Genomic DNA, 27903 nt, shown 5'->3' with positions numbered 1-27903 from the left:
GATGTTTTTTTAAAAGCACTTGTCAAAGCAGAAATGTTTTTAAAGTGAAGAACTAACTGATTGACGAAGACATTAAAAGGCTGGAATAATAGAAAAACACACGTAAGATTAAAGAAAAAATACATACCTCTAAATCTTGAGGAAAATGATTAATCGTGGCTCTAGAACAGGCGCTTGTTATATTTTTGTTGTTGCCTTGAATTCACCGGAAGATGGCAGTCTTAGCACTTAGACTGAGAACGGAAATTCGGGCGAGTTAATAAAGCGAACAGACGAGGTGTTTCTGAATGTTTCATGTTTGCTTTAAAACTGCACTTTCCACCTTTGACACGCACGCATCTTCAAATAAAGATCCCGGTTCGGCATTTCCATCGTTTCTAATGAGCGTAAATAAGAAGCACTGCTACCGCTGGCTGGTCTCAGGTCAGCGAACACCTACGGATCAGGCCAGCCCTATTTGGGAATGGAATCCCGGACACCAACTTGATTGACGCTTCAGGAGAGCCAATTGGAGACGGGGTTCGACACTCGTGACCAATAGTAAATATCCAGTACTCTGTGCTCCAACTTTTTATTGAAGCAAGACCCCTCGAGTCAGCGAGGCATGCACCTTACTTTTTCCTCGCCGAGCTCCTGGAAATCATGCTCGCAAAGTGCGAAAACATCGGGGATGCTGTGAAGTCTTTCATTGGCGGTTTGTGGATCGCTTTAAGCGTCTGTTCGGTGTGTGTTCGCGGCCAGGAGGGTAAGAAAACGCCTGTTATGTTGACGCTTTTGATAAGATAAGGATTGTGACGTGGGAGACGGATTTTCGCACATTTCGTTAGCTGCAACTAGAGCTGAAGAGTTTCCCCCGTTTTCTTTAAATTAATCGCACGATTATTAATAATCAAGACTGATGACGTAGGATGAGCACCCAGTCGGCAGCCTCCTTTAAAACACATTTCTGCTGTGTTTAAGATAGTTGTTGTCATATAACCCCGCTAACTATTGCTGTTTAATGCATTTTCATCAGAAACTGTTGTTGGAAAGACCACCATACCTTGTCCTGTATTCTGCACTGTACACATCCACACTTATTTTGCTGTTCCGATCATCTTTATGGCTCTAAGCCAGAATTAAAGTGCATTAATGTGTCTGTATTTAGGTGCAAAGGTCGCCGATTGGAAGTCATGTTAACAGTTTTTACAAACTCTTTCCTTGCCCGTGTGTACCTAGTGATCCCAGCAATCCTTTCCCAGAGTCTTTTTCTTTCTTTCAACACATCAGTCAGGCCTGTTATGAATCACAGTGACCATATATAAACATAGACAAACAAGCTATTGCCCTGCAGACTATGACTCCACCAGTCAGCCATACCACAAATCTTCAGTGCTGTTTTTGTCTGTCTCTGGGGCTTTGATTTCCGCACATCGGAAGATGATTAAGCCCTGGATACATCATTATTTAACTTAGCAAATATGCTATGCCCCAGCTTTGGTGGGGCCTAGGTTTGGGGGAAACATTTCTACCTCCGGGATTGAATAAGGGGATGTAGTGACAGGTAGCATAGGTGAACATCCTGTCTGCTAGTGTGGACCTGTAAGGACCTGCCAACAAAGCATGAAGTGGAAAACTATATTGCTGGCGTGTTTCTGATGGACTGTCTGCTATCCTAACACCCAAGCTTTATGTGGTTTAGCTCCTGAGATTTCTAAACAGGTCAGAACAGCCTGAACACGAACCCAACAGACTGTGGGTGAAACAGCCCAGTGATCAGGGGGGCAATTACTGGTCACCCAGACATTTCCCAACATTACGCCCTCTTTAAAGCTGGGAAAAGTCCCCCGTGGCCGGCCTCCGGAAGGTGACAGATCCATGCTCTGCTGCCCAGAGTTACAGTATGTGGCTGCGGTATTTCCAGGGAATCCTTTGGGGAATTGAGGGGGGACAATAACAGTTGAAGGCTTATGATATGAGGAACTGAAGTGCTGTTGGGAAGGAGGTGACCAGCTCGGCTGATGCAGAAGGAGACACAGGGCGAATGGAAGGCTACCCTGTAACTTCCAGTCAACAAATATTCAGGAGCCTTTTAAGGGAAGCAAGGACAGCGCTGGTGTTTAGGCTCAGACTGACCCTGGTGCCTTCCTCAGGTTTTGACCATTCTTGGAGCACATTACTTGGGGGAGTGAAAAGTGAGGGCAGGGAGTGTTAGTGTCTGAGCTTGTCACCCCCGCAACACCAATCTCTGTGTGACTCCTGTAGGAAAAAATTTTTGTGACCAACAGGAATCTTAAACCATCTGAATGTTTGTGTTTTCTGTTGCTCTTCAAGTGTTAGTCATAGCAAGATGTAGTATATCAGCACTATGCTTTTTTTTTCCTTCCTTGCTTTTGCCTGGGGAAAAGCACCTCTTGGTACTTAATCTTAAACAATTATGTTTTGCTCTGTATCCAACGTGCAGGTCACAGGTGTTACAGTTGAGCTCTTCCCTTGTTGGTATTTCAAAAAGTCGTGATGACAGAAGGATAAGCATGCCCTGAGCTGCCGTACATGCTCAGATTAGACTCGTTGCTCATCTGTCTTGAAATGGTGTATTAACAAAGCCTTTAATATTTGTATTTAATTAAGAGAGCCAGTTACGTAGCCGTCTCAGGTTATGTCATTTTGGCTTTCCTTAAGGTCTATAATTCCACTCTGCTCACTGCCGTCAGCAGCTGAACAGTTGAAAATATTAATCAACTAGATGCTGACTCAGTTTGTAAAGATTTGTGACCAAAAGGCAAAAGATGCTGAGATGAGTGCCGGGAAAAAATGTTAGTAATGGAGAAGTTTAAGCAGTTAAACATGATAACTCAAGAAGGAAGTCACCAAGGATTTTAAAATTGATATCAGTGGTCAACTTTTCGAAAAAATCACTCAGGATTTTCACAAGTGCATCTGTTCGGAGGCTGAGAGGTAGCAGTGGTAGCACCAGTATTTTTTATGTTTGAATGATTCATAGGTCAGCGTTAAGTGGCCTGACAAACAAATAAAAGGAAAACATTCCTCTGGTCTGGATGGAGCGTCGGTGAAGAGACAGCCACTGTCGCTCAAGAAACCTTTAACAACATTACAAGAAAATCTGGCTCCTTGGAAGGAAAATTTAAATAAATGAGGCATGGGTTAAGACCTCTGTATCGGTTTTAGAAGTGAGTGATTAGGAAACATGAAACTGAAAGAAAAGGAAATCAGAAGTTGTTAGAAGTTAATCTTAATTTTTACCGTGTGAACTGTGCCCTTTTTTTCTTGTCGTAGCTTTCTTATAGTGCTTGTTTTGTGTCAGGTAATGGCTGTGGACATACGCTGCTGGCACCAGAGACGGGCACCGTAGCCTCCCAGAACTATCCGGGTACCTACCCCAGTAACGCCTGGTGTAAGTGGAGGCTTCGTGTACCACAGGGGCGCACGCTGCGACTGCTCTTTGGAGATTTTGACGTTGAGAGCAGTCCAGGCTGCAGCAATGGCTCTGTGATGATCACAGACAAAAACGGAGAGCACAGCCTGGGTGAGCACACCTCTTGATTGTTTTATTTATTTATTAATAAATAATAAAGTTAACATTTTTGGTGGGAGAATAAATGAATTTACTATATTGTAGAGAGTTTGGGGGTCTCTGACATATCAGTCAACAAATTTACTTAAATATTTCTTTTTTATTTTAATAAACATCAAGTTCATTTTCAAGCTCTCTCCACATCACATAGGTATGGTTGAACTGACCCTTCAGACCTGATTCTAGGGTCTCCTTTCACTCCCTGTCACTCTCATCACATTTGCTGACCCCACTGTGGGAATGACCCTCGCTGTCCAATCGTAGTTTTTCCTCATAAAATCACTTTGTGTCCATTTCTTGTAAGTTGTTAAAAGTCCATCTTAGTGTATTGTTTGCCAGCTCACATAAGCGACAGGTCAGTGCTGTCAAAACATTACCCCGCAGGTTCTCCCTGTGACCCCCACTCACACAAACTTTGCAGCTGGGAATGAAAAGCTTGCAGCTGCCTGATAACCAGATAATCAAGTGTTGTGGAGCGAGGAAGGAAGGATCAGAGTTTAGAAGCACTGCTTTAGCATCATTGCCCTAAGAAAAGTGGTCTAGCTGCATAATGTTACCCTGAGGCAATGAACCAAACAAATCCTGTTTTTAGTAAGTAAATGAAATCAAAGTCTGTCTTTTAAACAACCTCATGTACTTCTTTAGATTCTTTCTTTCAGGCACATGCACATTAGTTTTAGCAGCAGCAGGTATTGTCTCATGGTTCCTGCCCCAAGTCAAAGGTCAAACTGTTCTCATCCTTATTTTACTGAACAGCGACATGTCTTGTGTCATTAATTTAAAATATATAAATACACATTTTAAGGGAGAGGGGAATACAAAAATGTGGTCACACACCAGATGTCTGATGAGAACTTTCCCGTGTCCTCATCAAATCTTAATTGACATACTTACTGACAGAGACTTTGTTCCCACTCATTACTGATGATCTTCCAGTCTGGATTGTATAACTCACTCAGGACATGCCATTGTGTTGATGCACTGACAGAAAAGGCAAACCATATTTCACAGGAGACGTGTAGGTTTTGCAACCAGCTGCATCGTATCCTGAGGGCATAAAAGTTGCTCCAAATTAAGGGTTGAGAGATTCAAGAGATATTCCACTAGGCTGACTATTGTATACATCATCAGATTTCACAGCGCCTCACTTTCTTACAGAAACTTCTTTTTGTTTTGTTTTAGTGTTTTTCTGTCTAACAGACTGTCAAATCTTCATTATTAAGGACTGGAAATGGATGTTTATAGTGCACCGGCGTGTGTGCTGACAGACGTATTTATGTTCTTGTGCTTTATAAACGTGGTTTGTGGGAATGTGTGTTCACAGGTCCTCTGTGTGGGAAGCTTGATGCAGCCGGGAAGAATGTGACATTTAATAGCAATGAAGTAACAATAATGTTCAAGTCGGGCCCACATCGCTCTGGACGAGGGTTTCTGCTCTCTTATGCCACAGATCAGCAGCCAGGTACTCTATAATTTATGCCTTCTGACTGATGTCGTGCTGGGTAACTTTTGATGGAAGCTTCTTTGTTATTCCGATTGCATTGGTTTATTTTTTTCACTGTTTATTTATAGCAGAGTAAATTTGACGCAGAAGGAAATAAAACCACAGAACACCAGAGCATTTCTGGCCTTGGGTAATCTGCAGGGCCAGGGATGAGCCTGTGACAGATTTTAAAATCAACTGTGCACCATATATAATAAATGCACACACTAAAGCACAGAAGCTAAAGGGGAAACAAGGCTGTTACATTATGTTACGTTATGGTTATTTGCCTGATTTATATGTTATATAGGTGCGAGTGGGGTTGTGAGAGAGATCTTTTTTAAGTTTACACTGATACAATCATAACACTAGCTGTTCTGTGACTATTTATCCTTCAGTATAACACATTTGCCCGTGTGTTGACGTGCGCGTGAGTGTATGAGTCATTGCTTATTGGCATTCACCCTCCATCGCCTCCATGTTGGCTCCGGCGTGTTTGCTCAGAGAGCAGGAGTTCTTCTCCTTCTCTCGGGCTGAATGGAATGAGGCCTCAAGCTTCAGTCTGTCACTTGGACCGTCTCGAGCTCTCCTCCCCTCCTCTTCTTCAGCCTGTTAACCACTCCAAGCCCACTGCCGTCCTGTATTCGTCGCTATAAGGCTTCTGAACCCAGCGGCTACTTGTTTCTTGTTTTCAGGGGTTTTTTTAATTTGTTTTTCTTTGTACCCCGGCCAGTTGTGACATGCGTACACCCGGTATGTTTATTCATGGATTAAACCACAAATCTCACTAAATGATACACAATATCAGATTCTCCTTGGGTATTTTTTAAAATAACCATGTAGCCTTACTTACTTAGTCTAAATATAGGCTATTCAGACTAAGTCTTAATTTTCCCGGCTGTGGCCTTGTGTACTGTGCACTATGTATCATAGTTTCCTGTTTTTGCTCAGTTGTTTATGAAATCCAGCAGTGTCTGGAGCTAAGTCTGTACTCAGACATACAAACCACTGTCTGTTGGCTGTGATCACACATGGACCTTTCGCTTTGCTCACAGTAACAAAGGCGTTAGTCACATCAACAGTGATGACCACTCATGCCTGACTATAGCACAGTTGTAGCATCCCAGACCGTCTCACACAGTCTGTTGTCTGTTTGTGTGGTTGAGCGAATGCCGAGGTGGTGTTATGTAAGCCCGAGACACATGGTCCACCCGTACATGCTGTCAAAATGTTAAAAAAAGATTCATTTTGAGGAGCGCCGTTTGAAGTTTTCTGTTTTTGTTTTCAGATCTCATTTCATGTTTACAACGGGGATCTCATTTTAGCTTGCAGCATTTAAGGTAAGCCGTGGACTTCTGCGTCTTCATCTCCGATTCAGTAGAGCTGCAAGTATTTCTCACATGTTGTTCTGCTCCTTCTCAGCGTGTATTGCCCTGCAGGATGCAAGAAGGTCACAGGGGACGTGTGGGGGAACTCTGAGCATGGTTACAGAGATGTAAGCGCAGCAGATTTCATTAGGAAAAGCTGTATTGTACTGTGCTTCTTATCAAATACATGTCTGAAAAGGCTCCATCGCTCTCTTCTGCCACAGACTTCGGTGCTGTGCAAGTCTGCAGTCCATGCAGGAGCTACATCTGACAGTCTGGGAGGCCATATCACTGTGAATCGTGGGAGAAGCCTTACACTGTATGAATCCACCTTTGCCAATGGAGTCCTTTCAAAAATGTATGTGTTTGTTTTCCACATTTTAAATGAGATCTTGTGGAAATGTGTAGCTGCTAGTTTAGTGTAACTGATTTGCATTGATTATCAATATTTCTTTTTCACTTCTTTTGACAGGGGATCACTTTCTGAAAAGAAGCTGCTTTTCATCCAAGGTATGAGCCTGACTTTACATTCACAACCCCAAATAAAAACAGAATCTAGTGATTTGCTGATCTCGTAAAGCCATATTTTATTCTGGATCTGCTTCTTTTAACTCAAAATGTTTTAACTTGGTGAAAGGTACGGGATGCAGACAGGCCATTTCAGTAGCTAGACTTTTCTACCCTGAAGCCTTTCTGTTCTCACAGGTGGTTTAGCATTGTCTTGCTGAGATTATTAAGGTCCTCCCTGAAGTAGAGGTCATCTGGATGGGAGTGCATGTTGCTCTAAAACCTCTATATACATTTCAGCACTGGTGGGGCCTTTATAGATGTGGAGACCTCGATTTAATATGCACTGACACCCCCGTACCATCGACCGTTGTCCACATATGGTTTCTTCTTTGCGCGATAGAGGTTTAACCTGTTGCTAATTAACCTAATTAGTTGCATAAATTCCACCAACTGTTTCTTTTTTAGAGCCACTTACTTTTCCAGCCTTTTGTACCAACGTGTTTTTTATTATTATTTTTTAATAGACGTCAAATTTAAATTGTGCTCATATTTTTAATATAATAGTAAAATGTCTCAGTTTAAACATTTTCCAAGTTGTATTGTGAATGAATTTATGAGATTTGCAAATCACTGCATTCTGTTTTTGTTTTGTTTATTAAAAATGTTTACATATTTTTTTACATGTTACACGGTGTCCCAACTTTATTTTATTTTAAATTGGGGTTGTATAACTTCAGATGATGACGTTTAATGTTCACGATGTTTGAGGAAAGTGTTTAGACGACCTTCGGCATGGCTGAGCGGTGTTCCAACAAAGGTAGGAAATAGGATGGACCCCTGAAGTGTAAACACAGGTGGTGGAGCAGATGGCAAACAAAGACCTTGGATGAAACTCTGAACATCCAGGATGTTATGGAGACTGGGGGGACATGGGTTACATGAAAGGCAGAGTGACAGAATTGCAGTGAGTTTTAAAGAACAGGAAGCCGACACCTATTCACCCAGAGGTGGTGGGCAGGAATCCGAGTGGATCGGAGTGATGACGATAGAATAGTGGGCGAGAAGACTTGGACAGCGTGGGAAAGAGGAAGTAAAGAAAAGATGAGAACAGCAGGAGTAGCGCAAACACAGCTCTTCCTCGCTGAAGCTAAAGGCTTCATTACTATCTGAAACAACCGGTTTGCTGTTTAGCTTCTTTAAATAAAGCGATTTTCATTTCTGCACATTTTGTTTAGGGTTTTTTTTTTTTTTCTTCTTCTCACTTTTAAGGCAAAACAGTGTCCATTACTTTCTTGATTTCATGCAGTTCATCACAGGGAACATGAATCTGTGTGGTTTATAATGAAAATGTGTAGGCGAGTGTTACTATGAAGCTCAAATTATAATTCATCAGTTTGTTTGTTTTCCTTTGATCCGTGAACAGAGTGTAACAACAACTTGGCTGTTTCTGCTTTAAACGCCTCATCTTTTGCTGATAAAAACAGTCAAGAGCAGACAAAGTCAAGGAACGCCAGAAATAATGATTTCAGCCATAACTTCCTGCTCTGGACAGCAGACAGTAGTGATCAGAGCCCGTGGGTGGAGATGGAGCTGAGCGATAGAAGCAACATCACAGGTAAAAATAACAATAACTATGTGTACAAAATATGCTTGGTTTAAGCAATTTATTGTGATTTCATGAATCAGAGATGGACTATTTTTGTTGTTTAAAATCCATGAAGCCTTTTATTTCTTTTTGAATATTGATCTGAAACAAAATCAAACAAGCGTTGTTCTCTTTCTTCAGGAATAGTAACAGCGGGATCAGATGAGTACTACATGGAATCCTACATCCTTTCATTTAGTAAGGATAGAAAGAACTGGAAGCTTTACAAAGATGCTGCAAGCAAAGAAAGAAAGGTAGGTGTTCTGCTTAATGCTTTCACTGCCCCAACTTCCTGTGCTTTTTAAAGCAGTAGACATGCAGATGCTAACTCATTTTGGTCTTTGTGGCTCTTAGGTGTTTCCGGCCTACGCCGATGGACACCTCAGAGTGCTCAATAGCTTGTTTCCTCCTGTGGTGGCTCGATTTGTCCGCCTCCAGCCGCTGAGTTGGCACGGGAGGGCTTCAGCTCAGATTCAGGTCCTGGGCTGTCCTGTTAGTAAGGCCACACCGAGGTCTTCCCGTCCACCAGGCGGTGGTAGGCAGTAGCTCATAAGCTTCCAGATTATCCACAATAAAGTTTGGTTTGTTTGTTTTTAACATGGTTTGATTTGCAGCTGAGTTTCCTGATGTGAAGTTTTCCTGTCTCGATAATTCCCCAACAGACTCTCCGTCCATCAAAGTTAACTCGGGTCCACTGCTCCCAAGCCCCACTCCCACCACCACTGAGTGCACCGTGTTAGTTGAAACAAAACAGAGTATGTACTTGTGTCATCCACCAACTCACCTGTATGAAGTTTATACGAGTAGATTAGAGTCACACCAGTGCAAACAGGGCAATATAGCCATTAATCTGATCGGCAGCACTTTGTACTTTGTAATAACAGCATTCCTTCCTCACACGTGTTCAGTTGTTTACGCAGACTCTCTTGCACTCTTGCAGCCTCCAGTCAGCCAGTAATAGTAGCAGTGGGCGTGGCCCTCGGCCTGATGATATGTGGCAGTTGTGTTTTGGCTGGATTCTGGTTGAAGCGAAGGTACTGCACATGTACTAATTAACTTTCCTGTATGGACATACTGTCACTGATTTTTGATACATGGATTGCTGTCACGAAATATCAACGTTCATTATTTTATTTAACCTCTGAGTTTGTTTTTTGTTATTTGAAATTGTAGGAAAAAAGATTCACAAATGAAGTACTCCTACTCTGTCCCCACAAGTAAGTCTAGCACTTTTCAGATTATTTTTTTAATATACTTTTTAGTTATGAATCCTTTTTTAATGTTGCAATGATTTTTATGGTTGTGATTTTTGTGTAGGTTCTCAGAGTTTGAAGGAAAAGAGTTTTCCCGGCTCACAGTCGTACCCTCTGGTTCGAAACGTCCACGATGCACTACCAAACCCTCCTCTTAATGGTGAGAATTCACATTTTTATCAATTACAGGAAGTTGCTGGTGCTGCTTTGTTCTTCTGCAAGTGTCGTCAGCTGCTACCTTTGAAGTTTATTTGTCCTGTTAAGTGTTCGGCTCTCCATCTTTCCCGCTCTAATGGTCTCTAGCTTCAGTGGTCAGTTTGAGTAGCTCACACCAAGCCTGACAGGCAAACAGTTCTCTCCACGGGCTGTCCATTCTTTCCTCTGGCTCAGCCCATCACCCGGTCACACCATAAACATTCCTTTCTTTGGTCCACAGAGGCTCACTGAAAGAGACCCTTTAATTGGAGCTCGATACAGGGCACTCAGCCTACTCCCCCCCCCCCCTCCTCCCAGCAGTCCCATCTCTGCCTCCCTTACCCCTTCCCTCAGTGAGGGGGCCCTTCTCTGAGAGGTCCAGTGATAAACAGGACAGACGGTCAATGCTAAGACAATCAAAGCCCTCAGTAAAGCCTGTCTAATTAAAATAGCTCTGGGTCTTAGACTCCCTGTGTGCTCTTGAAAGTCCAGGCCTCCCACACCACGGCGTCTTCTGCGAGGACAAAGAGTAGTCTGGATGGATCTAAGTGCTAGACCGTCAGCCCTCATCCTTGCGATTAGATGAGACGTTGTTGGTGGCCAGACTTCTCGTGCAGCGCTCTGCATTGTCCTAGAGACAGCTATTTGGTAGAAAAGAAGCAGAAGTTTCCCAGAAATTGATTTGCAAGATGTAAACAAGAAGTGGAGTTTTTCCCATTATCGAAAGTAGCCTGCTGCTACATGTTTTAGTATCTGTGTGTTTAAGTTTGTGTAAAAATGTCTTGATGCATGCTCAATCATCCCCGTCAGGAAATTACAAAAAGTTGATGTTGTTCATCTGGATGTCGCATTTCACTGAAAACGCTGCATCCAGATGAACAAAATCAACAATCAAACCATCAAATCATATAAAAATAGTGATCTGTGACCTACTGATCTGGCAAACCAAGAACTTTTAGGAGCTACGGTTCTGCTGGTCGGAAATGCCGACAAATCCCATGACTTTAAAAGCACCCAGACGGGAGTTGCGGTGCATATCTTCACTCTGTTAAATGTAGAGTCTGTTTGTGCACCAAGAAAGTCTTCAGAGGAAAACTACCTCACAGAATTCAGAGTGACTTTTAGGATAAGCCAGAGTCGTTCTGGATGCTGTGCAGAGATAAAACTGAACTTTTGTGGAGAGAAAAACTGAGCAGCTGCTGACAGAAAGAAGACCAGGCTGCTCTGTGGTTGGGTGGCACGAATAACGGGAAGAACAGATTTTATTAAAATTCAGGTTTTGTTGTTGTTGTGCAGGCACTTCAAGAAGCTGGCTTTTAAAGCAGACCTCAAATGTTATAGGATACAGCAGCTTCAGTATTTAGAACCTAAACATTATGCGAAAGTCTGCGTGTGTACGATGTAAGTAAATGTGCCCGGGCCCCTCAAACTAATCAACTGCCAAATCCAATTTATGAGGTAACACTGAGTGAATAAATGTATTCACTAGTTTATTGTGTCTTTTTGAAAACAGTTTGGATTTTTAACTTTCTGCCATAGTTGCAGGATTGATGCTACTCTCTTATTGGTCTTATTTATAGTTAGGTCAATCAGGTAGGTCATGTCATTGGTAGCGTGTATGTGCGTGTCACTGTTTCTGTCTGTAAACACGACGGCTCGAAATGCAGGGGTGCAGATTGGGGTCATGTTAACAAGCCATTTATAATTTGCCCTGCATGCACTGAGGTCTTGAAGGTCAACCTAATGATTTATTTCTTTATAAAAGCCTTGTAAGGTGTTTACTGTCCGCATGTAGAAAGTACTGTATAAAGATTTGAAATATCAGGTCACATTTGACCTTTTCTTTACGGTGAAGTAAGTTTACACAGTAATTAATTTTCATAAAAGGTCGATCTTTAAGACTGTCCTTAAAATTCTGCTGCTTTTGTTCTTATTGGCAACAATTAGGAGATGATATACCGGCATATGGAGATACTGAATGTCACGATACAGGATAGATCCAAATATCATGTCAGGTTTGACCTCTGATCTCACGAAGGTTTGCTGTATGTCAGGTGACCAGGAAAAAAAAATCTTGTATGACTTTTCTTACATAAATGAGCTTCCTCCGAAGGGTGGCTGGCCTCTCCCTTAGAGATAGGGTGAGAAGTTCGGCCATCCGGGAGGGGCTCAGAGTAGAGCAGCTGCTGCTCCACATCGAAAGGAGCCAGCTGAGGTGGTTCGGGCATCTGACAAGGATGCCCCCTGGGCGCCTCCTGGGTGAGGTGTTCCAGGCATGTCCCACCGGGAGGAGGCCCCGGGGCAGACCCAGGACACGCTGGAGAGATTATATCTCTCGGCTGGCCTGGGAACGCCTTGGTGTTCCCCCGGATAAGCTGGAGGAGGTGGCTGGGGAGAGGGAGGTCTGGGCCTCTTTGCTTAGGCTGCTGCCCCCGCGACCCGGCCCCGGACAAAGCGGATGAAAATGGATGGATGGATGGATGGATGGATGGATGGACTTTTCTTACATTTACATTTTCTCTTTTCTTCTCTAATCCTCCCAGACTATGCTGAGCCAGCTCTTACACCTATTGGACATAAAGTTGGCTCAACGTTTAAACCTTCCTCAGAAGAGTGTTATACTGCCCCCTTCACCTGCAGCCATTATGACACTCCTGGCTGCCTGCCCGAGTATGCAGAGCCACTTCCTCCAGAGCCTGAGTATGCCACTCCGTTCTCAGATCAGCCCTCTGACTCCAGCATCATTCCTGCACCGACATCCAGTCACAGTCAGTATGACTGCCCCTCACACAGGGTGCTCTTCAATGGCTACTGCACTCCCGCGCTACATGCCAATGGACCAAGACCAGTCAGTGCTGTCTATGCAGAACCCAAGTCTTGTGATTCTTTACAACAGAAACACACATACGAAGATCCTTTGTGAGCACAGCAAACTTAGACTCAGGAAAAGGCTCTTTGGAGTTGAAATGTGTGTTGGCACCAGAGCAACAATTGGAGTGGTCTGAAGTTGAACAGTGAGCTGGACAGTGCTGTTCAGAATGCACTAACTGGACCTCCCGTGAGTGATGTACCCAAGGAAGTCACTATGCATATGAGGGTATTCAGACTAAACACTGAGAGCCACATGGAGGCAGATATTTCCATCAAGGAAGTATGGGATAGGTTTTTGGTTTTTTTTCTTCATATTGCACAAATAAATACAGGCTCAGTTTGTCTCAGAGATACTGTTTGATGAAATGTTTAATCACATAACTGCACTTTCCAAAAGCACATACAGAAATGTATGTGTAGTCTTCTCCACAAATTAAGGCAAAACAAAAAATGAATATGTTACAAAGCATTGTATTCACAATGTATCATTTCAAAAACATTTATGAAGCACTATAAATTGTAACCTGTAACAAAGAGTACTGTTATAATTACACATAACCACTAGGTGGCTGCCACGAGCTTCAGACGTTAAGCAACAATGGACTGTGTAATTATTTGTCTGCGCAGGTAATTATCACCCGGTAACATACCAACAGCTAAAAATAACTGCTTGGATTGTAGTACAACTGAGAGGCACGAAAGGCAGTAAGATGACATAATTAGGAAGGACTGTCCTTTGCTTGGATGAACAGCTGTGTTCAGCCACTTTTCCTGGAGAAAGAAATGCTCTGTCTAGTTAAACAAGTCTCCAGAGGAAGAGTACGTTCCTCTGCTGGAGGCCGAGTTATCGCAAAATGTTAACATTTAAAAAAAAAAAAAAAAAAAAAACCACCTCTACTGGCCTTGTTTGTTAGGCCTTTGCTGCTGTATAGCACCTTTCTCAGAATTACAGAATTAAGTGAAAAATTATAATAGTTATATTTGTATACTTGTATTATTATTTTTTTTACTTTATATTATATCCCATGGAAAGTTGTTTTTTTGTATAGAAGACATGTGGTTTTATAAATGATTAAGTTACTAAATAACTTAATTAAACCTGTGACACTGATGTTTACTACAGATCCATGTTTAACATATAAAATTGTACTTGTTCCTATTTCATTCCTATTTCAAGGCATTTTGTATAAAAAGAGCCAGGTGGCAGTCCTCAATCCCATAATAAAATGCTACTAAAAGCCCATCAAATTACATTAATGTGACATGCTTTCTGGTATCATAATACAACACTGGGACTGCTGGATAAGGCACAATTACACAGATGTGTTAGCAACCAGTTGGTTTGGTGTGTGTGATGGATGGACATCAGGCTCTCTTGGAAATTAGATTTTTTTTTTTTTTTACCTGGATATATAAAGGACTGCTAAAATGGGGTAAATTTGTACATATAGGACACTTCACTCACATACATCAGGACTGAAAAGCTGATGGAGAGTAGAAAAAAAAAATACATGAATTCTAAAAGTAAACTGTGGTTGTGTTTAAATAGAAAAGGTTTAGCGTTGAGTTTCAGCACAATCTTAGTGTGAAATATCAGAAAAACACTTAAAAAGGAGTGCAATATTACTGAATTTCCAATTTGAAAGCAGTTTTGCTTAAAGAACAGATTCCATAAGATGTTCAGTCTGTTATAATCTACCAGCCGCAGTAATTTACTCTCTTTCACTTTCAGCATCTGTGCTGAACTCTTCCCTCTGCCCCTCCTCCTCTCTTCCCTCGTGGGAGTAATGCACCAGAGACTGGTGTCTGTTCCTGGACAGTGCGTCTTTAAAGCGCAGGCCGCAGTCTTCGCATGCATACGGCAGCCCCTCTCTTGCTCCTTCTGGCTGAGATTTGCCCTCGTTCCCACTGATTGGTGTAGAGGTGGGATGAGAAGCAATTAAATCTGAGGAATCCCGAGTATTCAGAACTGCGTGTGAGTCGATACCTGGACTGTTGGGTGCATTTAACGCAGCGCCGGTTGGAGGTGTCGTTCTGGGGCGCCCGGGCTGACAAGCACGACCTGTGGGTCCTCGGTACACGCCTCCAGTCTCCCCTGTGACCTCAGGAGCCAGCCCGTGGACTGTGCGGTAGTGGAAACGGATCCCGGAGCGGTTGGAAAAGCCCTTGCCACAGATGCTGCAGATAAAGGGTCTCTCTCCAGTGTGGATGCGAGTGTGGATCTTTAGCGCTCCGGACTGGGTGAAACACTTGCCACACTGGTTGCAGCGGTAGGGCTTCTCTCCTGTGTGCGTCCTCTGGTGGGCACGCACCCCTGCCAGATGGGGGAAACCTCTGCCACAGAAGCCACATGAATATGGCTTTTCACCCGTGTGAATCCGCCTGTGGATCTTCAGCGCTCCAGACTGGCTGAAACTTTTCCCACAGTCGGAGCATGAGTAGGGCCGTGCACCAGTGTGCACATTGAGGTGTATGCGGAGGTTGCTGTGTGAATTGAAGGCCCTGCCGCACTCTGTGCAAATGAACCCGGCTGGTTTGTGAGCGTGCTCGGAGCGCTGGTGTTGTAGCAGCTGGGACGGTCTAGAAAATGAGGCGGAGCAGTGCATGCAGGGATGCAGTGACGACAGCAAGGTTGTAGAAGTCCTAACCCTCTCCTCCTGCTGCTGTGCTTGCCTGTGCTGACGGTGGCACACCTGATTACAGGCATGAAAGGAGTGAGGGCAAGACAAGCATGGAAACGCGCCAGAGAGCCGAGCAGAGTGCGAGTGGGCGAGCTGGGGGCAGGGTAAACAGGACGTTAAAGGGCAGTGGTGGTGGTGAAAGTGATGGTGAGCATGGGTGTGAGAAAACGGGGAGTCTGTGCCCTCCTGGCGGCCTAGTGTCTGGGTACAGGTTTGCAGGCCGGGGTGACAACACAAGTGGGGAAACATAGAAAGATGGGACAAAGACGCTCTTGAAGGAGGCACATCAGAGTTTTGGTTCTGGCTCTGAGTCCCTCTGTCTACATCCTCGTTCTGTGATCGGCTGGGCAGGCCCGTCTCTAGCTCAGATGTAGTGGTGGTCGTGCTGCTGGGTAAGGTGGACTCTGGTAAACACATGCTAAGGCTCACTGGACCAGCAATACTGAGATCTTTTGGGTGGGATATGGTCTCTGAGTGTGGCGGCAAGGACAGAGGCTGTCTGGATGTTAGGGTCTCAAATGAAGGAGGGAGACTGGAGAAAGGGCAGCCAGGGCAGGTGCAGGCATGATGCAGATCTAAAGCTGAAGGACAAACCGAACCACATCAGTAGGAAAATAAAATTTACAAGAAAATGGGTGGACTTGTTTATTTACACGGCTCCTACCTTCTCTCCGGTCTCTGGTCTCTCTCGCCCTCTGTGATGCCCCTGCACCCATCTTTTCCTGAACAGGTCTAAGTGGCTCAAGCGATGTAGCTTTGAACGCAAGAGCACCATCAGCAGCACCACCTCCTGCCACGCCCCATGCTGCATTAAACACATCTGGCGGATTTTTTGAGGAGTTTCCAGATGTGATAAGGTCACCGAGGAACTGATGCATCTCCATCCAGGAGCACTGACCATGCTGCAAAAGGTACACAAAGCATGAGTGCAGAGGCTGCATGTGGTGAGTGAACAGACTCCACACAGTCCAGTTAGCTGGCTCGTGTGAGCTACTGGCTGCTCTCAAAATAGGCTGAAAACGTGACGTTTTAGCTAAAGCAAACAACAGACTCGCTTACTTACAATATCGCTACACTTGTCTTTGTCCATGAATTCAAAATAACGCCGCCGCTGGCGCCACAAAACCCACAGCAACGAATTTAAAGTTTTAAATTTCGATAGCACGGCTGGAAACGATAAAAGAAAGTTACAGCTTTTACACCTCGGCTGTCGACCATCCGTGTAGCCCACTTAAAACATCCCGTCACCAGGCATTGTAGTTCCGGGATTTTTAAATCACGTGACGGGAGTTGTAGTCTTTTCTTTCCCCCTTCTTTTTCAGAAAAGATGGGCGTTTATTTATTTTTTTAATATCTACTGGTAAGTTGTATTAATTTTTTTTGTTTTTATTCAATTTATAGCACTTATTGTATCCTGATAAACTGCAACTGTTATGTCAAATATCAAATGTGATTTTTGACATAACAGTTACAATTAGGCTGTAGTTACCTACATGTTTTGTTTTGTTAGGTTACACCTATTCCACTGCTGGAAATGCAGATCTAATCAGCCAATCACACGGTACCTGCTCAGTAAATTTAGGTGTGTAGACATGGTCCAGCGATCCAGAGGACCTGCTGAAGTTCAAATTGAGCATCAGAATAGGGAAGAAAGGTGTTGGTGAACGGTTGTTGGTGTCAGGCGGGCTGGTCTGAATATTTTATAAAGTGCTGATCTACTGAGATTTTTCCACAAAACCATCTCTAGGGTTTAAAGAGTATCAGCCAAAAAACAATAAATATCCAGGAAGCATCAGTTCCTCGAGTGGTCAGAGATCAGAGGAGAATAGCCAGGCTGCTTCAAGCTGAAAGGAGGGCAACAGTAACTGAAGTGAGCACTCATTTATGTAGAAGAGAATCCCTGATTTACTCCCTGCAGACAGGCTACAGCAGCAGAAGATCACATCAGGTGTCACTCCTGTCAGCTAACTACAGGAAACTGAGGCCACTGTTAAATCTCACCTCGTATCAAGATTTTTTAGGCACATTTGGGCAGAGCATGATTTAAACACCACGGTCTACCTGAGTAATGTTGCTGACCATCTGCATCCCTTTGTGACCACAGTGTACCCATGTTTCAATGGCTGTTTCCGGGAGTATAGTACACTACGTTGCAAAAAAGCTCAGATCATCTGAAACTGGTTTCTTGAACATGAAAATCAGGTGGCTTCACTGTATTCAGGTGGCTTCTGCGGTCGCTAGATGTCAATCCAATAAAGCACCTTTAGTTGGGGTGCAACAGGATGTGGAGCAGACAAATCTGCAGCAACTGTGATGCCATCATGTCAACATGAACCAAAATCTTGGAGGAATGTTTCCAGCACCTTCTATGCCATGAAAAATTAAAGCTGTTCTGAAGACCAAAGGGGCTCTAACCTGGGACTAACAAAGTGTATCTGATGAATCTATGTCTATACACACACAGACTGTGGGTAAATATATAATGCCTTTTACACCCACAATTGTGGCCTAATAAATATATTTTTAAAGTTGTTATTGACATGAAATTCTCACCAGATGTCGGTAACAACCAATCCAGTCCACACATGCCAAGAAATTTACCAGTAGGTGGCCATAAATTATGTGTAATAATGAGAAATAATGCAGGGAAAAGTACTGAACGCACGAAGAAAGGTAGGCACAATCTATGAGTAATTAGAAAGCAACCCTGCGGCTTTAATACCAGCTGGTTCACTCCCAGCTGATGGCTCATAAAAATGTTTCATTACCAAGTTGTCAAATATCTCATGATGAGATCTCTCACAAATCCTTCCTCTTTCAAAATATACTGATGGCACTGAGCACTGTTGGAGCTCTAATCTGGAAGTGGGAAGATTTCTGGCAGGAGTGAAAAGAATAATCAAGTGCCAGGGACCACTTGTGGAGAACTATGGAAAGACCTGGAATCAGCAGGCAACTCAAAGAAAACAATAAGTACTGCAGTCAACTGCCATGGCCTGTATGCACACTCACCACACAAGACTCCACTGCTGAAGAAAAAATACGTTGAAGTGTGTTTAAGGTTTGCTGAAAAACATTTAGAGAAGCCTGCGAAATACTGGGAGAATATAGTCTGCTCAGATTAGACGTAATTAAACTTTTTGGATGCCATATTTGGAGGTCAAAAAGACACTGCATATCACCCCCAAATCACCATACCAGCAGGGAAGTTTGGAGGTGGGAACATCACCCTACGGCACTGGCATGCTTCATATAACTCCTGCCATCTATGATGATGACGAAGATGAAACAAGGGTGGACATTTCAGCAAGACAATGATCCCAAACACACAGCCAAGGAAACTTGGTCTGTTAAAGAGAAAAGAAAAGCTGCTAGAATGGCCCATTAAATCACCTGACCTGAATCCAAGTGAAAATCTATTAAAAATAGAGATCATGGAAGGGACCCACAGAAGCTCCAAGGTTGATCCAACTAGTTTCTCCATATAGGAGGCATGTGAAGCTGCCATCACCAGCAAAGGCTTTTATACAAATTATTACATTTCAGTAAGTGTGTTCAGTACTTTGTCCCTGTGTCAAGGACATCTGTGGCTTGATATCTTTGCATGTGTGGACTGGATGGGTTGATACCAACATCTGGTGGGAATTTCATGTCAATAGCACCTTTAGAAATACATTTACTTAGAAAATTGGTGACGTGTTTGATAGTTATTTTACCTGCTGTGTATATCAAATCAAATCAAATCAAAATTTATTTCTATAGCACATAATAAACAACAAAGTTGACCAAAGTGCTTCAGTCGGTCAGAGCAATAGCATAAGACAGAATAAAAAGAAACAGTTAAAAGGAGGGCAGGAAACAATATGAACAATATAGGGGAAAAAACATAACTAGCCACGAAATAACATTAGTTTAAATCAAAAGCCAGACTAAAATAATACGTTTTAAGACTCAATTTAACAGACTGGATGGACTCAGAGGAATGAATATAAGGAGGGAGGTTATTCCAGAGTCTAGGTGCTACAACAGCAAAGGCCCGATCACCTCTGGACTTCAGACGAGACCTCTGTTGTGTCAGGAGCATTTGATTGGAAGATCTAAGTGCCTTATTAGGGATATACAAATGGAGGAGTTCGCATAGATAGCTGGGAGCCAAATTGTTTAAAATTTTAAAGGTAAGCAAGACAATTTTGAAATTGATATGATTTTCAAAAGGGAGCCAATATAGGTTGGCTAAATCAGGTGTAATGTTGGCATAATTTCTAGTACCAGTTAAGAGACGCGCAGCTGCGTTTTGAACTAACTGGAGCCGGTGAATAGAGGAAGACGGGTGGCCCGAGTAGAGGGAATTACAGTAGTCTAATTTGGAAGTGATAACTTTTCAAGGTCCTTCAAAGATAGATATCTGACGCAGCTGGTAGAAACTGTTTTCTACCACAGAGGAGAGCTGTTTCTTGAGTTTGAAAGAGCTGTCCAGGAAAACACCAAGGTTTCTAACAGTGAGCGAGAGATGGCTAGCAAAGGGGCCTAAGGCATCAGTTAGTTGTTCCAGCGGGTGTGACCATCAAAAACTATAACTTCTGACTTATCCTCGTTCAGTGTGAGAGAGTTGCGTGATAACTACGTTTTGACCTCATTTAGACAGTTAAATAGGGGTATAAACAGTATATCCATTTTTCAAAGATGTTACAGGAAATGAACCTCACTATGTCACTCTGTGGCTGTATGGTTTCAGACTTCTCATGACCCTAACGAGAGCTATATTTTGGCACATATATTTTTTCATTTGGTAGTTTTTAGAATTTAAGGCCAACTTTTTGCAACAGAAGGCAATACTGTAGATAGGCAAACTTTAAAAAAAACAGTTTCAGTGCGACTCACCTTGCATCCAAACAAGCATTTATTAACCTTTAGAAAAACAAAATATACCTGCAGACTGTTTAGAGTCATGAAATGTTAATCACAAGAAGACATCTATTCATTCTACTAATCAGTACCATTCATAATGAAATATTTAACATAGCACTAAAATGCTAGTTACTATACAAAACAAGCTTTCAGAAGAAAAAAAAACCCTGTTTCCCTCTAGTTTTGACACAGTTTACAAAAAGAATCAGTTTTCCAAGACGATAAGAACATGACAGAAATTTTAATGCTAATAGAAATTCTGCATCACACTGCATAGGATTCATCTCCATTCATTCTTCCTCCAGCAGGCTGAATTTACAGCCTTATATCTGAATGCAAAAGGAAAGAAGAAAAAAGTGCCTCGATAAATAAAAGCTTGGAATGTCTTGTTTAAATTACAGATGCAAGAAAACTGTCACACTTTGACCCCTTTCAGACATGGATCCTTGTCTGTTAATATGAACAGCATGTGAGCAGGTCAGCTTCAGGTCTGAAGCAGCACACTGGTCACCGTTCTGTGGAAGCGATGATGATCGTCTTACTAGACAACCATCATCGAGTCTGAACGGGTAAAGACATATTCCTCCGTCTCCAGTCTGTTGCACACGTATCGAGATTCTCTCATTGTATATTTCTGAAAGTAGAGGCCAATTCATGATAAAGTGACCTATGAGCTCAAAGCTCAAAATAAGCTAGACATATTCTTATACTGTCAATGATGGAGCTCCATTTCCTCTGAATGGCAACCCCTACCCCCCAAACAGTTTTATACAGCAGGTGGGAGGAGCTTGTGTGCTTATACATATAGCTGTATGCCTGAGATGACCAACCAAGGATATCCCTGGTCAGGGTGTACTCACATGAGACGATCTGTATCATGCAGGAGTGCAGTTGAACCTCAGAGTCGAGCTCATTTGTCTTTTGTGATTGCTGGGTGCTGTACCAGGAACATGTTACAAAAGTGGTTCTGTTGTGACGTTGATGTAGAGCAATTGCTGCTGACTAACTTCAGCTTTCTCAGTGATAGCGGCTCCGGCAAAACTCATTTAGGAGACACGACTTTTCCAATTAAGCTACAACATGTAAAAAAAAAAAAAATCGTGAGCTTACAAGAGTGCCTTTCAGGGTGTGTGCGAGAGAGGGAGGAGCTGAGATGCTCAGACAAAGTAATGCATACTTGTGTCTAGATAGTTGAGTGCAGGGGAGCAGGAACAATCATGCACAGGCAACCGTGTCTAGTGTGAGTACACCCTCACTGACATCATACTTTGGCTATGTTTAATATGAGCATCCACCATTGTAACAGTAATGAAGTAAAGGCATAAAAAAATCCCCTTCAATAAACCGATGAAGCCAGCAATATTACGTTTTTCTGAATGGAGCTTCTGAAACAAAAACCACAGTCACACTAATAGTCTATCCTGCTGACAAAAGTGGGAATAGTTATAGGAAAATGCTGCCTTGTCATAAAACCGTATGATGGTCAATATACAAATTACACAGTAATGTATGTAATTCTAACAGTATATTAAATGCTTCCTTTACAGGGTAGGGAATGTGATCTTTCTCTCCTTTTCCGACCTTGCTTTACTTTATTTTTCCTTACCAGCACTTGAAATGTTAACTTCAATCTTAATCTCTTTCTCTAGCTTGTAGTCTGTCAGTTGGCTTGATTCGGACGACCACAAATCACAACCAGAAGTCTGAGGCTCTTTCTTTATATCCACTATGAGTCCTGTGGGAGCTGTCTTTATTGAGGTTGTTCTAGCTGTCACTTTGCTGTGATGGTTTCCAAATTCTTGCCTTCCAGCATTTACAGCCTGTCCTGAGATTTCAAATTCTTCTGGTTCACCTTTAACAGGAAGGTACGTCACTGCAGACTTCTTAGACAGATCCAAGGGTGCTTCTGGATCCTGTTTAACCCCAGTTAACAGATCCAGTGGGGCACTTAGTGTTGCTCCAAGAGCAGCACCAACTGCGAGTGGACCCTCAGGCAGAGCTTGCATAGCTGTGATGGGTAGTGTCTGAGGGATTGCAGATGGGAGCGGGAGCCCGTTGGCTTGTGTTGGACAAACAGGAACGAACAAGACAAGATTGACACCAGCAGGCGGCCGTTTATCAAGGGTTAGCTTCCACAACCCATCCGATGGACCAGTGCCAGTAGACACACCCTCAGTCACGTGACCTGGATTGCTAGTATCCTCGACTGGTGGAGCAGGGTTGTTTAAAACAACAGCGGGCAAAGTGACTGCGTTTGCTGTGTTTGATGAGTCTGGTGTAGTGCTGTGCTTTTTTCTCTCCAGTGCAGAGCTCTTTAAAGACACACGTTTCTTGGTGGCACTCTAGAAGGGGAAAAATAGCAAAAGCATTTCAGTGTGACTTTATGATATGAAAAGAGTTCCTGGAAACAGGTTTCTGAGCATATCTGTAGCTACATCAGAGCAAAAAAACAAAAACAAACGATGGGTTGCTATAAAGGTTGCTCATGTTGCACAAAAACATCCTGCAATGAGTAAGATCAAAAGTAAGATAAGACCGATGTGCACTCCTATTTACTCAGATATGTCAATAGTTGATCCTGGTTTAGAATCATTGTGCTGACACAAAAAAAGCTGGCTAAGAAATACAGCCAAACCTACACACAGACACCTGGCTACTTGTGGGTTAGTCGATTAAGCAGGTTTCTCATGTTTGAGAATACAGATATAAACAGTAATTGCGAATTGGAGGAAATAGTTTTCCACAACCCTTAAAATCCACTGCCAAAGAAAAGTGGCTGCTCTCATCCACATAGCTCTATGGCAACCAGCAGCAGCTGTAGGAGGCTCTACGCGCTCTTCTGGCCTGACTAGCTCAGTTAATCTGTGCAACTTGATTTTGAAATAAAGTTGTTTCATTAAAGTATTTCTGTGCCAAACTGAAATCTGGAAGATAGAAAATCTTCTTAGCGTGCTTTAACAGAAGAGGCAGCAGCAGTGTAAAAACTTCTCTGTAAGTTTCACACACTCACCGCAGACTGAGGTGTTTGTCCACACGTCTTAAGGTGGCTGTCATAGTTCTGCTGGTGGGGAAAGCCCAGTCCACAGCTCTGACAAAGGCAGGGTGACTGCCCGGCATGGCCGCCCATGTGGGACATCAACAGCAAGGCCGACCGGAACCCCTTCCCGCATTCAGCGCACTTCAGCACCCTCTGATGAGCTCCAGCGTGTTTCTTCAGCTCTTCTGACGAGTCAAACCTCTGTCCGCACTCCAAACATCTGATCTCGTTCGTTTTCTCACTCGGCTCCTGATTGCCCCAGCAGCCCGTATCCTTTTTGTGCTGCTGGAAGTCCTCCTGACTGAGAAACTCCCTCAGACACGCCACGCAGTGAATGCGTTCAGGTTCACATTTGTGCTGGCGGTACAGCTTAGCCAATCGGAAGTGGCAGCGACACCGTATACACGTGTAAGGCAACAAACCCAGGTGGGAGAAACTGTGTTTTAGCAGTGCATTCTTCTTGGTAAACACCTTTGTGCAGTCTGTGCATTTAAAATTACGGTGGCACTTCTTCCTCCGGTGGCGCGCCAGGGATTTCGGCGATGAGAAGTTGCGGCCACACACTTCGCACATGACATTCAGCATACACTTATGTAGCTGCACGTGATATTCGCATGCCTTTAGGGACGTGAACACGCGTTTGCACAGGTCACACTCATAGAACTCGTCCTCCAAGTGAGTTTTTGCCAGGTGGTCGTTCAGATCTTCCTGCGACGCAAAGCCCATCAAACAGACTCGGCACTGGAGACGATCCACTTTGGTCTGCGCGTGCGTGCGCAGGTGGACGCGATAGTTGTATATCTGGCAGAAGCGCTTCCCACACTCTGCACAGCAGTATGGGCGTGCTCCTGTGTGGAGGTTCATGTGATCGTGGAGCTTGAACTTGGAGGGCAGATGCTGTTGACACACGCTGCACCGGTAGTCACCTGACTGACTCGACTCTAGAGGGGGGGAAAAAGGAAGGAAGTGTGCTAATTAAAAAGTCATCTGCTGTTTTTCACTTCTTTTTTCTTGTCCAGTGAGAAAACTGAGGGGGAAAAAAAACACATTCCATGTCAGTGTTTCAAATGACAGCCATCATTTGAAACACCTGCCTTTTTGTCCTATTTCAGTCCCAGCCAGCATGTAGTTACTACTTGTTACTACATGTGATTGTTGGGCTTTTTTTCCTCTGTATGTATTATTGTAGAGTGTCTGTTTAGGAGACGTTAAATGGCCTGTATTTGTATAGCGCTTTACTAGTCCCTAAGGACCCCAAAGCGCTTTACACATCTAGGCACTATAGTGCCAAGGTTCATGCGAATGAGTAAACAATTGCAAGGCCAAGTGCAGTGTTGTTGTTTGTTGTTCTCATGAGATTTGTTGACACTAAGGGAAACTATCACAGGCTCAGACTTCAAAACCACTATGCAAATAAGGCCATTTTACTCGGCATTTAGTTTGTGTATCAGGAGCAACTACATGCTAATTACAGGAAAATCTGATATTTAGTTTTTTTGTTTATCTTGTGTTGAACCTTTCACCTGCACATGGGTGCATGTGTGATATTAACATATGGTCTTACCACTAGTTAGCTCCTCATCCTCCTCTTCCTCATCAACCTCTTCCTCCTCATACACCTCTGACACTTCACTGTCATCCGAGTCATCCTCCTGCACTTCCGCCGATTCACCCTCAGCCATGTCTACATCAGGTCTCTGCCCTCCTCCATCTCCATCAACACCCCCTCCTTCCTGTTCAGCGATCACCGGGGGAATGTCTGTAGTTTCTTGTAAAGCAATGGGATCACTCATTACTGTGGGTGCTGACGGTTCGGCGAGTGCTGTCTCGCTGCCACTTTGTTTGTCTTGCAGCCTTTTTGTTGTGGGATTCAGCCGTTTACAGTTTAACATCTCAGTCCGTTTGGATGGACCAGAGGCCACTGTGGTTTCTTGGGTGTCTGAGGTCTGTCCTGCTGCACCTACTACTTTGCCACCTCTGAGCAGCCGTTTCGGTTTATGTTTGGTTGGAAGTGAAGTGGGAGAGTGACTGGGTGAGATGGAGCCATCAGATGATGTGGAGCGACACGGTGTTTGTCTGACCAAAGCCTCCTCCGGCTGCAGTATGTCCGGAAATCCCAACTCTGTCAGCTGGATATCAATGGTGTATTCAATGGACATGACTGGAGGCTAAGGAGACATGAAACAGAGAGAGGGGTCCGTGTTCAGCTAACATTTAAAACGCTAACGCGTCTCACAGTTAGTGCACGTGTACTAATAAACAAACACTAGCACAATGTGCTTCAGCTGATCTGCCGAGCGACTGTTACAAGTCTTCAGGATCCTTTTTTATTCTCAACATTTAATTTAAAGTCGTTCATGCCACACCTTAAAGAACTGCTGGTCACCTTTCTCACCTGGCAGGAGAAGCAGATGAAGCCAAGCGTGGTTTTTACAACCTTTTCTCTCGATGCTAGCTTTACAAAAAAAACCATCTATACATATCGAAACATATGACACGTCTAGTTTGTACGATAAAAACAAAAGCACTATTCAGCATGACATAAAATAAGCCCGATAACCCAATTAGCCAGCTACAAACTCACCTCAACCGAAGATGAACATCGAGGTAATAAGGACAAAAAGGAAAACACAGGGAAAAAAATTCACACAAACGCTGGAGCACGCCTGGTGGCTCGGAGTGGTATTACACGGTCTTACAGCTGCACAGGTGCGCAAGCAGGGCAATATTTTAAGAAACTTTTAAATACATTTTGTAAAAAAGATAATATGTAGTGTGATTTAGACTGGTCTTATAATGCATAGGTATTAAAGTCAGTTTTGTATCTTATTAGTTACGTTCATATAAATGCATGGATTCTCTGAGATTTTTATATGTAGGTTATAATGGAAAGCTATGGCAGAAAATGTACTGGTATTCACATAGCACCTTTCTAGTCAGCTGAGCACTCAAAGCCCTTTTACTACAAGTCTCATTCACCCCTATGCACTTTGTAACAGTCTCATATACACACTGATGCATCAGGAGAAACTGAGGGTTCAGTATCTTACACAATAATACTTTCGAATGTAGATTTGAGAAGCCAGGTTATTAAGGACTGAGAAAAGTGGCACCAGGTGTGCCTTTCTGCTGTTGTGCATTCAGAGATGCTCTGAATGCACAACAGCAGTTTTTGAGTTACTGTTACCTTCCTATCAATTTCAGTCTTGTAATTCTCCTCCATTGTTTACCGTCACTAAGTCATTTTCACCCAGATAAATGGCCGGATAATTTCTCTTTGTGCACCATTCTCTGTAAACCCTAAAGATGGTTATGTGTGAAAATCCCAGTGGATTTGTGAAATATTCAGACCTGTCAGTCTGGCACCAACAACTAGGTCATGTTCAAAGTCACTTAATCACCTTTCGTCCCCATTCTGAGGCCCAGTTTGAACTTCAGCAGGTCATCTTGACAATGTCTACATACCACTGCATTTAGTTTCTGCTGTGCGATTGATTAGAAATTAACAAGTAGTTGGACCTTTATGATGTACCTAATAGTGCATTAACATCAGAAAATCCTAAATAACATCATGCCACAGGCTACTTAGGAAGAGCATGTCTGACATTTGTTTTAGTGATTCAGCTGTCAATGAAAACCCACCATTTAGACTTAGTTCTCTTCCAGGCTTGGGGAAAAAGGCCTTCTTAACATTACGCTAAAAATAGATACTAATTTCAAAACCACATGAAATGCATCTTTTTCAAAACAAACTGCATTATCACCACAAGCAATGCAACTCCTCATTTTAATTGGTGCTCCTGAATTCCAAATAAGAACAGAAACAGTAAGTTGAGTCATCTTTTCAGCAGCCTCCCTTGGGATAGCAAGTTTTATTTCATGTCCAGACACATTGCAGTGGGGAGAGAACAATCCAATCAGTGAGTAACACATGATATACACAGTTCCTTATTGGATACTAGAGCATTAAAGAACCACCAGTCCCATTCAAAAATGTCTAAGACATTAAAGATCATTTTAAAAGAGCATTGTGTAGGATTCATTGGCATCTAGTGGTGAGGTTGCAGATAGCAACCAAAGTCATTTTGCAAGCATATACAACTACTTGTGACTGAGCAGCAGGAAAGGCCCTTCTTAAGGTCTGGTTTGTTCATTCCAGGCTACTATAGAAAAATGGCGACTACATGACACACCTACGTTGCATTTTACATGGATGGCATGTATTTATGTTTACAGAGTTTTCTTCTCTACAAAACTACACGGACCTCTCAGGTGAGAATCCTCTCCCTCTGTAGATACTAATGTGGTTAGTAATTCCAGTTTAGTATATACAATTATGAATATTTTACTTCATTTTGCCCAATAGACCACCCTAAATC

The 27903-nt window shown here is 43.1% G+C and overlaps 3 protein-coding genes across 5 annotated transcripts; 1 reads left to right on the top strand and 2 right to left on the bottom strand.

The window, feature by feature from the left end:
* The first annotated feature begins 582 nt into the window (after nucleotides 1–582).
* Nucleotides 583–13788, top strand: LOC146698081 (discoidin, CUB and LCCL domain-containing protein 1). Its single transcript, XM_085473063.1, has 15 exons — nucleotides 583–745; nucleotides 3305–3526; nucleotides 4899–5036; nucleotides 6346–6397; nucleotides 6480–6552; nucleotides 6649–6782; nucleotides 6897–6934; nucleotides 8358–8549; nucleotides 8721–8833; nucleotides 8934–9114; nucleotides 9242–9334; nucleotides 9520–9613; nucleotides 9753–9796; nucleotides 9897–9992; nucleotides 12571–13788. The coding sequence occupies exons 1-15, from the start codon at nucleotides 643–645 to the stop codon at nucleotides 12948–12950; spliced, it is 1953 nt and encodes a 650-aa protein (XP_085329189.1). The 5' UTR covers nucleotides 583–642; the 3' UTR covers nucleotides 12951–13788.
* LOC146698080 (uncharacterized) lies at nucleotides 13250–16824 on the bottom strand. Of its 2 annotated transcripts, XM_085473065.1 has the most exons (3): nucleotides 16643–16824; nucleotides 16244–16481; nucleotides 13250–16160 (listed from the first exon to the last, which is right to left on the bottom strand). In XM_085473065.1, the coding sequence occupies exons 1-3, from the start codon at nucleotides 16667–16669 to the stop codon at nucleotides 14611–14613; spliced, it is 1815 nt and encodes a 604-aa protein (XP_085329191.1). In that variant the 5' UTR covers nucleotides 16670–16824; the 3' UTR covers nucleotides 13250–14610. The 2 variants fall into 2 exon arrangements, with proteins under 2 accessions (XP_085329191.1, XP_085329190.1); XM_085473064.1 differs by having other exon boundaries at nucleotides 16244–16824.
* A 3632-nt stretch (nucleotides 16825–20456) lies between these two features.
* On the bottom strand, nucleotides 20457–26165 carry LOC146698079 (uncharacterized). Of its 2 annotated transcripts, none has more exons than XM_085473062.1 (4): nucleotides 26109–26165; nucleotides 25089–25692; nucleotides 23498–24465; nucleotides 20457–22829 (listed from the first exon to the last, which is right to left on the bottom strand). In XM_085473062.1, exons 2-4 carry the CDS (start codon nucleotides 25681–25683, stop codon nucleotides 22080–22082), a joined length of 2313 nt encoding a protein of 770 aa, XP_085329188.1. In that variant the 5' UTR covers nucleotides 25684–25692; nucleotides 26109–26165; the 3' UTR covers nucleotides 20457–22079. The 2 variants fall into 2 exon arrangements, with proteins under 2 accessions (XP_085329188.1, XP_085329187.1); XM_085473061.1 differs by lacking the exon at nucleotides 26109–26165 and adding an exon at nucleotides 25920–25997.
* Nucleotides 26166–27903: the final 1738 nt, after the last annotated feature.

The sequence above is a fragment of the Copadichromis virginalis genome, linkage group LG11, assembly GCF_057382275.1.
Source record: "Copadichromis virginalis isolate Kocher_CV1m ecotype Utaka linkage group LG11, C_Virginalis_male_GT1.1, whole genome shotgun sequence".
Classification (NCBI taxonomy): domain Eukaryota; kingdom Metazoa; phylum Chordata; class Actinopteri; order Cichliformes; family Cichlidae; genus Copadichromis; species Copadichromis virginalis.
The sequence above is the reverse complement of the archived record's forward strand: the minus strand, read 5'-3'. Positions and strand labels throughout refer to the sequence as shown.